This window comes from Pinus tabuliformis, chromosome 4_2, assembly GCF_031772625.1.
Source record: "Pinus tabuliformis cultivar Carrire ecotype Pingquan chromosome 4_2, CPIR1, whole genome shotgun sequence".
Taxonomy (NCBI): domain Eukaryota; kingdom Viridiplantae; phylum Streptophyta; class Pinopsida; order Pinales; family Pinaceae; genus Pinus; species Pinus tabuliformis.
Window position 1 is genome coordinate 355,638,621 of NC_142304.1, and position 16,724 is coordinate 355,655,344.

At 37.8% G+C, this 16,724-nt stretch overlaps 1 protein-coding gene across 1 annotated transcript; it reads right to left on the reverse strand.

The window, feature by feature from the left end:
• Positions 1–793: 793 nt before the first annotated feature.
• LOC149169387 (uncharacterized) lies at positions 794–5,029 on the reverse strand. The gene is made up of 3 exons (XM_089425174.1): positions 4,034–5,029; positions 3,349–3,931; positions 794–3,108 (listed from the first exon to the last, which is right to left on the reverse strand). The coding sequence occupies exons 1-3, from the start codon at positions 5,027–5,029 to the stop codon at positions 794–796; spliced, it is 3,894 nt and encodes a 1,297-aa protein (XP_089281300.1).
• Between the last annotated feature and the right edge of the window lie 11,695 nt (positions 5,030–16,724).

Consider the following 16,724-nt stretch of genomic DNA (forward strand, 5'->3'; position numbering starts at 1 on the left):
GGTATCCAAAGCCCACCAGCTCCTCGTTCGGGTCCTCTTCAGCTTTAGACGTCGACGCTTCCTGCGCCTGTGCGTGAATTGGCTCCTTTCCCTTTGCTTCCTCCATTTGTTCCTCTGCCTTATTCTCCAGATTTGCAGAGGTTGGAACTCTGCTGTCATTTTCTTCGTGTTCCTCCTCTGCATCTCTAACAAAGAGAATTGAAATGTGGACATTGAGATTGCCCAGCCTGAAGATGGTTGAGCCAAAAGCCGGAAGCACCGGTGGCCTTGGTGGTTGTTCAGTCGGGTCGACAGAGTCCAAGAACATGGATGCTTGCAGGTGGGGAATTCCAGCTCTGCGGAAACAATAACGACAACAACAATGGTGATGCGCCTCTGCTGCTGCAGGAGGGCGACCTGGTGCTCCGCGACCCGGCCCTCTTCGGCATGGTTGCCTCTCTCTGGTTCTGGCCATGAGGATGTAGAAAACCGGAATTTCCGCTTCCCCAAGCCAATTCCTAATCTCCAAAATCGCCAGGGGACAGAGAATGTTCCAGCACTAAGCTTGCTGAGAATGTCGCCCCCCAAACCAGTCTGCCATCTTAAATTCCATGGCCTGCTCTTGAAACCTGAGCGCCATGAATGCTCTCTGCAATCACCGTCTACCCGCATTAATGCGATTGAACCCAGGAGCGATGGCTCCTGTATTAAAACCTTCGGCCTGACATGCCTCGTCCCGCAGTCGGTTGGCTCGTGGCAGCTATCTCTGGCCATGTGGCCTCCTCGTGCTAGCTGTACCTGCCGTCGCTCTGGATTAGACACCCGCATCCGGGGGAAGGATTTCTTTATGCACCAAAGCGATGCAATCCTTTTTGAGCTTGTCATCTTCTACCATATCCAGAGGGCCGGAGAAGAAATGTATAGACTGAGACGCTCCCTGATTAGCTAGCCGATCAGCTACCTGATTAGCTGTCCGCCTTACATGATGGAAGGATAGATTATGGAGAACTTGGAGCTTTTCTTCCAGGGATTCCAGGCGATTTAATAATCTCCAACTTTTGGCTATTTTGACTGCCTTAGCTCCTGCTTGCATTCGTTTAGCTGCCTCTATAAGGATGAGTGAGTCGCCTTCTACTTCAAGAGGTGAGAGATGATGCTGTTCAGCTGTGCATATACCTTTCCAGAGACCTTCTAGCTCTGCAGCGTTGTTAGTATCTTTCCCTATGGAGCCGTAGTAGACTATCATTGCTTCTCCATTGTGACGTCGGATAACTCCTCCAAAACCAGCAGGTCCTGGATTGCCTTTAGCTGCACTGTCAAAATTGAGCTTATAAGAGTTGTGCGCAGGTGGGGACCAAAAGGAGGGTGAAGCTGATCTGGTGGAGGTTTTAATTGTCTCTTTGACTAAGTATTTGAGATTTAGATTCCATTCCTTCATAATGCAAAGCTCCTGTTGAGTTTCCGGCATGTCATCCTTGCTCCAGACTTTGATGGCTAGAGTTTCCTGTAGGTGTTCTTTTAGCTTGAGCCAGATATCATCTATAGATCTTGAGGTACTGTTAAATATTCTGTGGTTTCGCTCTTTCCACAGTGTCCAGTAAGTGAATCCTGGTATAATGCGCCATAAGGAATTAAGTATCTGGCATTTGTATGGATATTTTTCCCAGTTCCTTATAGTGTCTGTAATGTCCTCCGGCCTTGGGTGTGTTCTCATGCTACATTTCTCAATTCTTCCCCAAATTTGTTTTGCTAGCGTACATTCTTCCATTAAATGTTTGATAGTTTCACAATTTGTATTGCAGTTTGGGCATCTGGAAGGCCCTACAATGCCTCTTTTGATCAAATTATCCCAGGTTAGAATGCGTTTTCTACTGAGAAGCCACAGGAAGGTTGATATTTTAGGCCAATGCCCAGCTTGCCAAACTTGCTCCCATAGTTGATCTTTTGCCATTCTGAGATTGGAGTATCGTAGTTGATGAGCTTCCTTAGTTGTAAAAGTACCCTTGGTTGTGTAGCCCCATCTGAGTTTGTCTAGCTGATTCGAGATTCGAATCTTTCTGCTGCTGAGTTCCTGATCTATATCTGCATGTTCTTCTCCCTGCCAGTCTGCTTGCCAGAGACGCGCTGGTTTCCATGCTTGGAAGTCATGATTTGTAGACGGTTGCCAGAATTGATGTACCAAGGGAATGTTTGCTTGGTTCATTTGAGCTTGCCAGTGCGGTTTGTGGAATAGATTAGCCAGTTTGGGAAGTTGTTGCCAAGAATCTTCCCAGAATCGAGCTGTCTTGCCCGAGTTGATTTCCCAGAAGCTATGCTCCTGAAGGAAGCTACTTTGGGTTTTTGCATTGTTCCAAATTAGAGATCCCTGCGATGTTGGATTTATTCGGATGAGTTCATTCCCCTGACTGCCTCGAGCATACTTGGCCTGCCATAATTGTGCCCAGGGTGTATTTGGCTTGGAGACCCAGTTCCACCAGATTTTAGCACTCATGGTATTATTGCTTTGGAGCGGATCTCTGAGACCAAGCCCCCCTTCTGATTTTGGTTTGCAAACTTCTGTCCATTTGACAAGAGCCCATTTCCTGTTCAAGCTTGTAGATCCCCAAAGAAAGTTCCTCTGAAGATTTCGAATTTCTTTTAAAATCCCTTTCGGAGCTGCTAAAATAGAGAATAAATAGAGTGGCATAGCTTGTAAAACTGCTTTGATTAGAACAAGTCTGCCGGCTAGATTTAAAGCTCTGTAAGTCCAAGATGAGAGCTTGGCTTCTATTTTGTCCAATAACGATTTCCAAGTAATCTGCTTGATAACAGAATCAGTAAGAGGGGCACCTAGGTATTTTGACGGCAAGTGGGAAATTGTGAATCCTAGGATCCTGGCTATGATCCTTTGCAGGAAGGGAGGGGTATTAAAGAAAAAAAGCTGAGATTTGGACGCATTAATGGAGGTGCCTGAAGCTTCTGAGAAGAGGGAAAGAAGGGATTTGAAAGCAGAGGCTTCTTTAGCAGAGGGATGCCCGAAGAGCATTGTATCGTCAACAAATTGCTGATGAGTTTGGGGTGGTCGCCCATGAAGAGAAATTCCTTTAATGTTTTGAGAGGAAACTGCTGATTTGAGGAGCCTGCTCAGGCCTTCAGCCATTAAAACAAAGAGAAATGGAGATAGAGGGTCCCCCTGTCTGATGCCACGAGAGGGGCGAAAGGGATGGGAGGGAGATCCATTCAGAATAACAGAAAAGCTTGGCGATGTGATTAGATTCATGATCCATCTGGACCAGGTTACACTGAAGCCAAAAGCTAAGAGCATTTTGTGTATATAATTCCAACTGAGTTTATCAAAGGCTTTAGAAAGATCCAATTTGAGAAGCATACCTGGTTTTTTGAGAAGCTTTAAAGAGTGGATGACTTCGTTTGAAAGTATAATTCCATCCATGATTTGCCGGCCTTCAACGTACCCTGTCTGTTCTGGGGAGATGAGCAGTGGTAATAGCGGTTTGAGACGGTTTGCAATGACCTTTGAGATTAGTTTGTAAATTACATTACAGAGTGCTATTGGTCGATATTTCTCCGGCTTGTTTGAGGCGGCTTCCTTGGGGACTAAAGCAATAAAGGTTGAGTTGATGGATGGGAGTATCCAGTGCATACTTCGGGATTCTTCCACCAGTTCCCACACTTCCAGTTTTATGAGATCCCAAAATTCATGGAAGAAATTGGCCGTGAATCCGTCAGGCCCTGGCGCTTTTCCATCTTTGAGCTGAGATATGGCATCTTCTACCTCTCTTAGCGTTACAGGCTGGAGAAGTTGTGTGTTGTGATCTTCATTGATAATTTTTGGAATGTGCTGAGTGATGGCTTGGATTGCTTCATCTCTATTTTCATTGGGTTCCTTTAGAATGTCCTTGAAATATCCAGTGAATTCTTTCTCCATATCTTCATGAGCTTCCAATCTATCTCCCTATTGATTATTAATAAAGGAGATTTTGTTGTGCATGCGCCGTTGGATGGTTGTTTTGTGGAAAAATTTAGTATTTCTTTCGCCTTCTCTGAGCCAGCTTACTCGCGACTTTTGCCGCCATAGGATTTCTTCCTGTTTTTGCCTCTCCTCTATTTGACTCCATAGGGTTTTCTCCTGTTGTGTTTGTTCCTCAGTGCGTCCTTCCAGAATAAATCTTTGTTGTAATTCTTTCATCTGCTGTTCTATTTTCTGTTTGTTCTGCTGTATATTGCCAAAATGATCTCGGTTCCAAATTTTAAGTGAGTGCTTCAGATGTTTCAGCTTTTGCTGGAACTGATACATCCTAGCTCCTGCCGGCGGAATGAAGGATGTCCAGGCTTGATTGACCACCTCTTTAAAGTTACTGTCAGTGAGCCAGAAGGCCTCGAATTTGAATGGTCTGTTGCTGCTGATGCCAGGTCTGGACCATTGGAGAAGAATAGGCCAATGATCTGAGCCTCCTTGAGGGATAATTTCTGCATTGAACTCTCCGCCTAGGTGTATGGCATTGTCTGATACTAAAAATCGATCTAGTCTTGAAGAAATTTGGTGAGCTCCTTTTCTTTTGTTTGACCAGGTGAAGATGCCATTTGAGGTGGAGATGTCCATGAGTCGGTTATCTTGTATAAATTGCTTGAAGCTACTGCTATCACTATCTAGCCGTGTCTGACCCCCTCTTTTCTCTTCCATAGATTTTATGATGTTGAAGTCTCCTCCGCCTATCCATAAAGGAAACTTTCTGTTTGCATTTAGGATGGAAATCGTGTCCAGGAGATCAGATTTCTGCTGTATTGTTTGCGGGAAGTAAACATTGGTAAGATGCCCATGTATGCTGGTGCCAATGAGGTGAAATGTTGCTTGAATGAGATGCAGAGTGGCATGAAAATTGTCAAGTGACACTACCTGAGGATTCCATAAGATGGCCAGGCCTCCGGAGGCTCCAGAGGAGTCCACTGCTATCGAACTGCTACCTGCCCATACTTTGCTGCTGAGACTATCTATTGTTGAGCTGCTACATTTTGTTTCTTGGATCAATACTATTGCTGGTTTTTCTTTCATTATGATGTTTTTAATTACTCTGTGCTTCGTGGGACTATTTAGTCCTCTTATATTCCATGAGAGTAGCTTCATGTAGACGGGGATTTGGGCTTGAAGAACTTGGTCAACTTGGGGAATTGCCCCGAATCCATGAGTATTTCACCTACTGCTATGGTGCGCTGTAAGTCTGTTTTTCTGCCCCTTTTCTTTGGTTCTTTGATGATTTTTCTTCCATCCCAATGACTGCCTCCTTGGATGCCCAAACTTTTGTGATGTTGTACTCTTGTGAGTACTCCTTCTATTTTGTCTAATTGCCAGGGAGGGATTGAGTTATACTCCTTTTGCTTGCATGCAGCTTCCAGTTTGGATATGTCCAGCTTGGATATGTCAAATTCCTCGAGATCAACATCTTCTCGATCTTCCTCCATATCATTTGCAGCAATGAGAGCGTTCTCCATAGTTTGATCATGAAGACTTAGAGCTAGAGCGGCATCTAAATCCATATCCGACTCTTGAGTGGGTTCGTTTAACATGGTTTTTCCTTTGGAGGAAACTAGAGCCCCTGGCTCTGAGGCAGAGGAGGGTATTTCGACATGGATGGGAAGTGCAGAAGTTGATGAGGTTGGCTCAGATCTGTTGGGGGATGTCTGGGAATGTTGCAGAGGATCAGGAGTATCTGCTTCAGGCATGACAGGAATATCTTGTGAGGCTAAAACAGAGAAATGATTTTGAGGGGGAGCTTTGAATGCAGGAGCATGATTAGCTTGAGTTTTTTTTCCATGACGGCGACGGATTGGGATTTTTGTGAAGCCTTCAGGGTCAAGGTTACCTTCACCGGAAGGGAATTTAGGCTGCACATTTAGGGGACAATCTCGGAAGAGATGACCATGCTCATGACATTTTCTACAACGAAAAGGGATGTGCTCATAGTCAAGAGTCTGTTTCCATTCATAATCATCATGAAAAAGACTTACCGAGTCCGCTAAGGTCTTGGTGAGGTGCATTTTGACGCAGATCCTGGCATATGAGGTGTATTTTCGCGTCTTTGTTTCTGTGGCCACTTTGATGAAGGATCCCAGTTTGTTGCCTATGTCTGCTAAAGTTTCTTCTCTCCAGTATTCCACCGGAAGGGAATACATTCTGATCCATACAGGTGCCCAGCTGAAGTCTTCTTTGTCAGGATTGAAGCGAGGCTTCCAATCTGTTAGATATAGGCCGAAAGAGTTGAAGAAGTACGGGCCTCCTTCAAATATCCTGGTTTTGTCTTCTAGGCAGTTAAAGATAGCTGTGAAGAAGCCCTTTGGGCCAAGCTGTAATGTAACTTGTCCTTTGGGCTTCCATTTGGAGGCTATCCAGCCCTGGAGGGCTTTCTCTGTGGGCCAAAAGCCCAAGAACTTTCCAATGAGTGCGTAATCTTGCATAAATTGGATTTCCCCATTAATATGGTGGCTTGGTAACTCAATCTTGATTGGTTCCGCTGCTTTTGGGATACAAGTAGCTGAAGTCACTTTTGTCTGAGAGGGGCCTGTTACATTTTGCTGTCCATTGCTTTCTTCCTCTTCTGCAGGTCTATCTAAGGACGTTGTCCTGTCTGGCTGCTGTTGCTTTTCCGTTTCCTTCTCTACGTCTTTGGTTGCAGGGTGTCGTATCTCTTCGATTGGTTGTTTGTCAGTGCGATTTGTTCCTTTTGGAGGGGAGGCAGAGCTCTCCCCTTCTACCTCAGCTTCCATAGGATTGTCAGTGACAGCGTGAGCTCGTTCAACGGCGGCGGCGGCTGCTAGGTTTTCCTTCCACAGTCGTTTCAGCATCAGAGCTAGGTTTCAGGAAAAAAAATAAATAAATAAATAAAAAAATAAAAAAAAATAAAAAAATTACTAACCAAAACATTAAGCGTTAATGATTTCGTTAATTATTTGCTAAACCTTGATTAGTGTTAATTATTACCATGGAATGATGGTCGTGTTTATATGCTTTTAAATGAGAATGATGTGGAAGGGTGCATATGTTGACATGTCAATCTCGAGAAGCTGACACGTGGATTTAAAAAAAGGCCTTTGCATTTGTGATTTGGAAAAGATTTAAATGAAATGTGGAAAAAATGAAGAGTGTCATGTGGAATAAAGACACGTGGAATAACAAGCCATGTCCCCACAGGGAACATTCCCTACATGAAGTTATAATGTACCATTAAAAATGATCGGGGTCCACAAATTAATGGTGTCGCGAGACAAAGATTTCCAAGATACTTATTAGAAATTTTATGTCCCGCCACCACATACGTGAACCAAACACCTTAGCAACCAAAGGGGTGGGGCGCGAGATAGAGAAATTTGGGGCAACTCGACAAGAACTTGCCCGTCATGCTTGTCTATCACACCACAGAACTTTGATAAAATCATATGTATACAGATGAAGCTCGGTTCGACAGAAGCTGGAAAATTTACATCCCGGGAGATGTGAAAAATAATGTCATCTAACAACGCTTACAAGACTTAGCCATTTTAGTGTTTTTGTAGTGTTTAAAGGGGTCTAAACTATGAAATTTATACCTATGGAGAAATAGTGATTTTTTACAAGGGAAGAATGAGTGATAAGGAAGATTTTGACTTGGGAGATAAATGAAAAATAGGAAATAAAAAGTAAATATGCTCATTTTTTTATTCTTATTAAGGATTAAATACAAAATGAGGAGTTGTTGTTTTGCCACAAGTACTGAATTTTGAAAGAGGATCAAAGGAAGCACCTACTATGAAAGTGCTACACTCGTAAAGCATAGTGTTTACTATTTGGGTTGAAGGAAGCACTTGTTATAAAGGAACTACATTGATGAAATGTAGTATTTGTATTTTGGGTTGAAGTATCCAGAATGTGGGTCTAAAGAGAAAAAATAGAGAATAATTTAGAGAAGCAAAATGGACAATTGCATAATAAAGTTAAGAGAAAATAGCAGAGGGGATTGATGTCTTCTATAGTTTGGTTCCTAGAAATTATTGTAATTGTAGGTTTGTGTCTATAATGAACTATCATATAAAGAAGTTTCGTGGTTTTCTCGTGAAAGGGTTTCCACATATATATTATGTTTCACATTCTTGTTATGATATCGATGTTTTATGATGTTTGAATGTTTAAATAAGTAAACATTTTATTATATTGATTCACATGCCCCCAATATAATTGTGAATCCAAAAAAAAATATTATTTTGGTAAATTTTTAGACATATTTGGTGATACTATGCGATGAGAAAAACATGAGCTAGATGTGGCTCTAATACCACATGTATGAAAATTATATATATATATATATATATATATATATATATATATATATATATATATATATATATATATATATATATATAAGTAATTATAAATTTTTTCATGACATCTTTACAATGACTAATGAACATGTTATATACTTTGTTTAACATTGAAACATAACTCGCCATGTAGGTATTTCTATCTAAGATATCATGATAATTATTTTAATATTATATTTGGTTTATTAAATTATGAATTTTAATGTTTATGTTATAATATATGGTATATAACATTTCTCATCAATATATAATCTAAAATAATGTGAAACCTAAATTTTGAATATAAATATATAAATGGATCTTGTTCTTGTGAATGATATGATATACTACAGGTGGGAGGGTAATCAAACTACTATGGATAAGTATTTCTGTAAAATTTCCCCTTTGAAAAAGGATCTATTTCCCCATAGATATTTCCATTTAGATCTTCCAAATAATGGGGTAAACAAAATATAAGATTCTCTTAGATCTACCACACAATATGGCTCGCATAAATGAAAAGGGAAGAATATGCATGTGTATATTGTTGGTCCTTCACTTGCCTATGTGTGGTATGATCATACTAGGTTCAAAAAATCCCACTCTATCTCTCAGAGATCTCATTTACATCACTAACCTTAACATATACACACATAAAAAATAAAACAAGCAAAGTTCTTTTTCCAAGAAAATATTTGTTAGTGTTAGAGATAGATCTAATAAGAAATTATTCAAATCAAACATTAAATCATATAGCATAAAATAAGCATTGGGGAGAAATATTCATATAGTTTTCATTAACAAATTAATGATTTACATATACCTTAGTGTTTTACAAGTACTTCCCAAATTCCTTGGCTCCTTAACCTCATTGGCTTTGCTATGATTGATCTCACCACAATAATATAAGTAATTGTTCCTGATAATTCCACTAAAATAAGGGTAATAGCTTCTATATTTTTTTCTCCCTCCTTCCTCCTAGAAGGGTCTCATTATATAGGGTTCTCATATATCTGAGAGGATGGATATGGACACCTAGGGATAAGATAAGTTAGGATAAAGGTTTCCATCATTGACCCATTTCTAGGTCATCGTATCCCAATTTGAGTTGATCATCTTGGGGAACCCAATTCTAGAATATTTTACTCTTCATCACTCCTTTGATAAAGAAAACTAGTTATGGGAATAATAGCATTGCTCCATTGTAATTGGAAAGGAGTGATATAATACCATTTTGCTAAGTATAGGGAGTAATGAAGCATGAAATTTTTTTTCTAAGGATATGGCAGTGATGTCCCAACCCTCAACTGATGTGAGTTAATTCTAGTTTCCTTTCCAATCTTAAGGGTGACAAATAAGCTCATAATAGATTCCCCCTAAGTTATGAGATCAGAGGATAAACTGATGGTTGAAATGCATTAGAATATGGTTGTTTAGGAAATATGCAAGGAAGGACTAAAGAAGCAAGGAACAAAATATGACCTATCCAAACAACCATAGCTCAATCATAGATAGATTATCCCTAAGGTAGGCATACCCATGCTTGGTATAAAAAATATCTAAACATGCTTACCAAAAATATACATTACGGATTGATGATATGAAATGTTAAATACATGGCCATGAATGAAGAATATATCCATACTATCTAGAAAGAGATCACAACCACAAAAATCTAAAGTGAGGATCTCTATCATAGTATACATTAGTAGGGCATTAGACACATAAAATCATTTTTCCCTAGAATGGTACTTAAAGTACATTAGATGGTAAAAACTCCATTGTAGCTTGAGAGGGATGAAATGTAAGAGTGAGGTTCCCCTAAAAACAAGGTATTTGTCTTAGCCCCCATGGTATTAATCTACATCATATAAATAGATGAGCTAATTTCAAGCGTGGTAGAATTCACTTGATTACTGGTCATTGAGGTATATCATTAACAAAGGCAAGGGGACCCAAAGATGATGAATACAGACCCTAAGGTGCCTAGCAGAATCCATTGAGCATGAATAAATGTGTTGATGTCGAAAACTCATGGATTTTATCAATCAAGGATTAATGAGGAAAACTCATTATTGATGGCGAGGTAGCCTACCACTGAGGACTGCAATCTCCAAGGTGTTATTAGTTTCTGCACTCCACTCCTAGATAATGAGTTGACATCAATAGGAAGAGGTCCATCAAATGAGGGAATTAATGCATATCCCATCAATCAACATGAAACATACCGATAGATGATGTGAATAAATTAATTTACTAAGTACAACTGACACATGAATGGTTGAAATAAAAGGTCAACAATGATTGTATATGGTTGACTAAGATTTAGATTTCCCTTGAACATATAGTGGCATGAAAAAAATTGACATGCAAGCATTGACTAATGAGCACCATACAATATCATGCAATTATATAGGAGGAATTGAAGCATGCTGCATAATGATTGGTGTTTATGATTTTTTAATAAAAATTAAGGTTGGCTAGGCCAGGGACATGGGAATGTAGCCTAGTTTAAAGCTAGATCAATATGATACAACTTCAAAGTATCTAAAATAGAAAAAAGGGAAAAACAAAAGAAAACAAAACTTAAAAACTTTACAATCTGTCAAATATGAAACAAAGGTGTGTCATTAAACAAAGCAATAATCAAATAATTAGCATCTAAAGCTAAACTCACAAATAGATAATTAATAACTATTAGATGCAAATAAAATATTGTTGCGTCCCTTTAAGGTCATACACCATAAAAAAGAGAACTATATTATACAATATACAAATTACAATTAATAAGAAAAGAAAAATATAAAGATGATAATCAAGACACAAGATGGTAGAAACAATGAAAGGTTCTTTGTTGATATCATAAAAGAATAATGTTCAGATAAGGTATCCACATACTTGGCAGATTAAATTTTGCACATGGAAACTTCTTCAACAAATGACCTCATTTTCAAGGCCATGTGGTCAAATGCTAACAAACGGAACAACTAAATGAAGAAAGTCTCACTACAACAATCTTAAAGGGACATGTTTAGAGACTGGTATACCACTGCACAAAGAGTCGACATTAGCATTGACAAAAATCACTAAGCTTCATTCTTCAGTAATTGAAATTAATTATACCTCTGATAACAATAAGTATTATGAACCTCTAGTGTTGCTACTTAAAAGAAGCCTAGTAAAACAATGCCTATGAATTACAATTACCTAGACACAAAAAAATTGAAACCCAAATAAAAAATAATACTTAAATAATACCAACTTGTGATGTAGGAAAGAGATCCTGTCTTCCTTGAGAATCCTGATTTATAGTTCAGGATTTTAAAAAAGTTGCATAATTTTTTCTTTAACGAAAATAATTAGGATTAACTAATTACATGTAAGACAAAAGGGTGGGCTCCTTAAAAGTAGACAATGACTTGAAAAGGGGAGGACCCATATCCACCATACATTGACCTAAAATCCTTAATATATTGAATGTATGATAATATAACACATGAAAAGTGTGCATGCATCACATAATAATTCAACCATAATATCTTTTTTTTTTTCTAGTTAAGACTAACCTAAGTACCCACGGGGTATTTCAACCGGTGACCTATCGCAAGGAGTGCTTTAATAGCGCACCCATTCACCATCAATCCAAAGCCCCGTGGGCTTCAACCATAATATCAATATTGCATACCCAAAAAAATAATGTGGTCACCATCATAATAATTATGTCTAAAATGTCTAATTCCCTTTTAAAGTCAAAATTGTGCATAACCTTATCAAAACAAATAGTCCAAAAGTATTATGACTATATTCACCACCAAAATATTCATGTCAAAGCTATGTCAAATGTAACCCATTAAACATCTCCGTCACATATCCTTAACAACATATAATAACTTATATGCAAAGGGGACTGAATTATTCTGTCAATCCTTAAGAAATCCTTCCATTGAGAAACAAGGTTTCTCTACTTCACTTTGTTGTTAGTTTGTATCATCTTTAGAGGTAGAAACTATAAGATCAGGCATTGGTTTTGAATTGATATTGTGAACAAAAACTTCTTCAGGGGAAGTTCTAGTGGAAAAATTAGACAAAGGATGAAATCTAACAAGAGTGGGATAACAATAAGATTGTGAGCATGATGTGTTTTCTTGGTAGCAGTTGGACATGAGACATTTTCTTCATACATATTGGATCTAGGTCTTCCATAAGGTGATGAGGAAGAATGGGTATATAACTCAGGACTAGAAATAAGAAAAGGAACTTTGGAGGGAGCTCCCCAAGCATCTTTGACTTGTCCAAGAAAATTTTCAATGGGGTCCCATCCATTATTATTATTCACTAGTGCATGGTGATAATTCTCAGGTACCTCTTGAATGTTAGGATGTGGTCTCAAAGATGGAGGTGAGCTATTTTGCTAAACAGGCGGAATACGAGACACATTAGGGGACCATATATTCATATGTACAATGGTGTCCAATTGGTGGAGTTCATCAGAATCTACATTGAAGTGAATAGATAATCGAATCTTTTTGTTTTTCCCTCAGTCCCACCATCCTGGAGGTTTATTTCTTTTGCCACTTCCTTTACCTTGTCCTTGATAATTTTAATTATTTCAGAAAAAAAAAAATTGAATTAAGACACAAAAAAACACAAATTAGGAAACCATCTACAACACATTTCACTTTAAAACTACTACAAGTCAATTGTGTCAGTCAAAGGCAAGTTACTTCTCATATGCTTAGGAGACAAATGGTCAAAACAAAGTTACTTCTCAAACCTTAATGATTTAATGATATATAAACTTTACTTATAGAGGGGTGCATTTTGCATGCCAATAAAATCTCTTTAATTTTCCTCCTTTTTTTGTTCTATTTTGTTTAAAAAAAAGTTAATGAATTTGCAGTAGAGGGATCTTTTAATTTTTTTCTCTCTTTTTAACAGAACCATATACATACAATGAGAGATATAAGAGATGTTTCCCCATTTTATTAGTTTTGTGAACTGAGTTAGGGTTTGGTATGGTTTAATGGCAGGTAAGGGAGAAAGATTTTTCATAAATCAAAACTAGAATGAAGGAATATAGCAAAAAGATTCACCTGCAGGGTTTACATTTACAACCATATTGCCACAAGATGGCCTTTGTATACTAGCATGCGACAAATTTGTTCTTTTCTTGAATAGGCCGAGAGATAGAGCCATCACAAAAACCTTTGGTATATTATAGGAAAGAAAACTTGCAATGTGTAATAATTGCCATGTAATGTCTTTTGTTAAAATGTAACCATTTATACTTTGTGCAAAAGAGATTATGAGAAAGTGAAGGTAGGAAAGGGAAGCCGTTTTATGAAAATATATACATGGCTAATCACAAGTTGTCTGAAAAGACCATGGAATATTAATTTTTTTTTTAATAATTTTGAAACGACCTCAAAACCTTTGCATAGAATAAAAGCTCTCACAACATAAGATTTTCACAATAATTTTTTTACAACAAGAATTACCTGAAAGTGTTTTAACCATTTTCATCATTTTTTTACCAAATGCGAGAGAAATTCTTGAAAGAATATTAATTTTGTGCAGAATTAAAGAGAAAGGGAAGGAGACACCCTTTCTTGGGCCTTCAAAGAAGTTAATGTGACCATAGAAACTTGAAATAGCAATTGACAAGGCTACAAAAGTAATGTAATGGATAATGTATAGAGACACAAACCAATCAATGACCAAACATAGAGAAATTGCATAATTAACCATAGGGTTACCAAATTGGGCCTGAGCAACAACGCTTTAATAATCATGATTTCCAGTTGATAATTCGCCCTGAGACTGTAAAAATTTCCAAATGAAAATGAATTTAAAAAGCCATAGAGTAAAAACGAAAACCCTAATCCATTCGAGTTCTAGATAGAATTCACACTACACAGTCACTATTGATCAAATTAGTAAGGGCCATTAATATCAGAGGATAGGCTTGCGATTATCAAGGTCATACAATAAATGACCGAGAAGACAAGCCTGCTCAAAAATATCAACTCACAACTACACTATAAATAGATAGCTTGTTTAACCTTTGCAAACAATTACACATAGAAAATCCAACAATATTACAATGCCAAACACGTCAGCTAGGTTTGTGATTCTTCTCAAATCACAAATGGAGCGTGATGAGGTCCCAAGTTCTTTGAAATTTTCAATGAAACATTATAACATGATTCCCATCCAAACTATATGACATCTACATGGGTTGTTGATCCACAAGGCATATAGTATGTACACAATATATCATATTTGAAGCGCATACGATTATAATGTTCCAACCACATATTGACCCAATGTTACCATATATCAATTAAATAGTAATGTCCCATTTTCCATGAAATCAATCTTTTTGATCATATATAACCATTGTATGTGAAAGTTCACCAATAATGTGTCATAATTGTTTTCTTAAATGTCACTTCTCTAATTGTGTAATGCAACAAATGGTGTCATGATATGTAAAATAAGTTCATTCATAAAACACTTGAAATCCATATGCTTTATGAAAATGAAATAAGCTAACCATTGTTTTCATTGTAGGTACAGTAATTTGATGAATCAAATATTGTAATGTAATGAGGTTAACACTCTAAACATCATATGTATGTAATCCAAAGAATATGCATTTTTCCTTCAAATGATGGATGCAATGTATATCTCAAAGAAAATCTTAGTGGTCCTCCCCTTTCAATCATGACAGTAAAACATGTTGGTAAAATAGGGTTACTGGTGTTCAATTGAGGTGTGAGTGGGCACAACAGAGGAAAGGAATTTGTGTAGAATATTACAATACCAAAAGTCCAAAAATAGGTATCAACAGTTGGAAGAGTAACTAGGTGAAGGATTAGAAAGACTCATATGTATGGCATGGCTCCTTAGAAATCTATAACCCATTTATAGGATAATGAAACAAACATGTGCCATTTTCAAGGATGATTTGTTTGTCACTACCATCTCTGTATTGTAAGGTTCTATACAATCCTCCCCCGCTCCTGCATTGCCCTGCCCCCACCCCACACCCCCCCCCCACCCCAATCCCCCCCCTCCTTTTTTTTATATCTCCTTCATAGATTAATGAGCATGAAAGAGAAAACAAATATGATTGGTAGTGTCTATTTCATTTAGTTCTAATAATCCAAAAAAGAGATAAAAGGATAATCAATAGGGTGTACTTTTTTTGAAGTTTCAATGAGTCCCAAAAAGAGGTGAAGGTATGCTCCTGTAAGTGTCTTCTTCTTGGTTTAATGAACTCAAATAAAATATAGTAGTGTGCTCAATATCCTTCTCATTATTTTAACTAGTGGGAGAAATAGACAAGAGAAATTTTGTCATATTTCATTTGTTAATGGCATGAAAGGAACACAAAGGAAGCTCATCCTAGAGAAACAAGTGGTATAGAGAAGAATAATCTAGCTCCAAGCTTATATAACTACATTAACCATGATGAGGCAAAGAAGTTGGCAAGGTAATTCTACTCATCACATTGGTCTCTCCAGGAAAGGTAAATTCACCATGGGAAGGAAAATAATGATGCAAATAGAAGGGGTTCAAATGTGACAGTGACAATAATAATCAAAGTGAGGGATAACATAAAATAGGTAGAATGCATGTGACAATATAAATGATAACGATCAACAATCACAAAATAACAAAAATAAAATTGGGATCCTTCATGGGGTATGGTTAGAATTTAATATAAGAGATAGGTATGAGGCTTAATTCAATTCATGTAGGGTCTATAGGAGGGATCCCAAGCCTATACAATGTTAAAACATAAACTCAAAAACGGAATTTGGGTTCTATTCTAGGGCATACATGAAGAGATAGGCTCTATCACACAAACCTTGATGTGTAATAAAGAAAGGTTAATGTTGCAACCTGTTAGGAAAATAACTAAGGAACAATGAAAATGGCATAAATGCTTAATAATGCAACATATAGTAGGGAAAACCTACCCCTACATGCTGAGATCATCTAGAAACACACATAGGGTCCCGATGACATCACAAAATATCAAATATTTCCTCAAGTAAGTCTACTCCACTCATCAACTAAAAGCTCCACAATATGTTAATAACCATAAAAAATGTTGAATTAGACATTTAAGCCATCAAAAGAGACATAGGTAGGGGGTCATGTTGTGAACATAAGACTAAAGAAAAAAACTAAAGATAATGCTTTCACCCATGGTAAAAGAACCCAAAAATATGTGACTATGGGCTTAGAACCAAGTTCCTAGGCCCAAACCTCTTTACAACACATCTCCATTAGGCACTTACCTCATATCTCCATGTGACCAATACTGGTGATAGGGCACACAAGGTCTTAGATCTCAGGATCTCGAAGTTATCCTTGATATTATCACAACACTCCAACCCAATGGCCAA

Excerpts from the sequence above, each read along its gene's own strand:
- LOC149169387 (XM_089425174.1), bottom strand. The coding sequence starts at position 5,029 with ATGAAAGAAAAACCAGCAATAGTATTGATCCAAGAAACAAAATGTAGC. Across the intron at positions 3,932-4,033 it reads TATGGCGGCAAAAGTCGCGA|GGAGATAGATTGGAAGCTCA; the intron begins GTAAGCTGGCTC and ends AATAATCAATAG. Across the intron at positions 3,109-3,348 it reads AAAGCTTCTCAAAAAACCAG|GCCTGAGCAGGCTCCTCAAA; the intron begins GTATGCTTCTCA and ends TAATGGCTGAAG.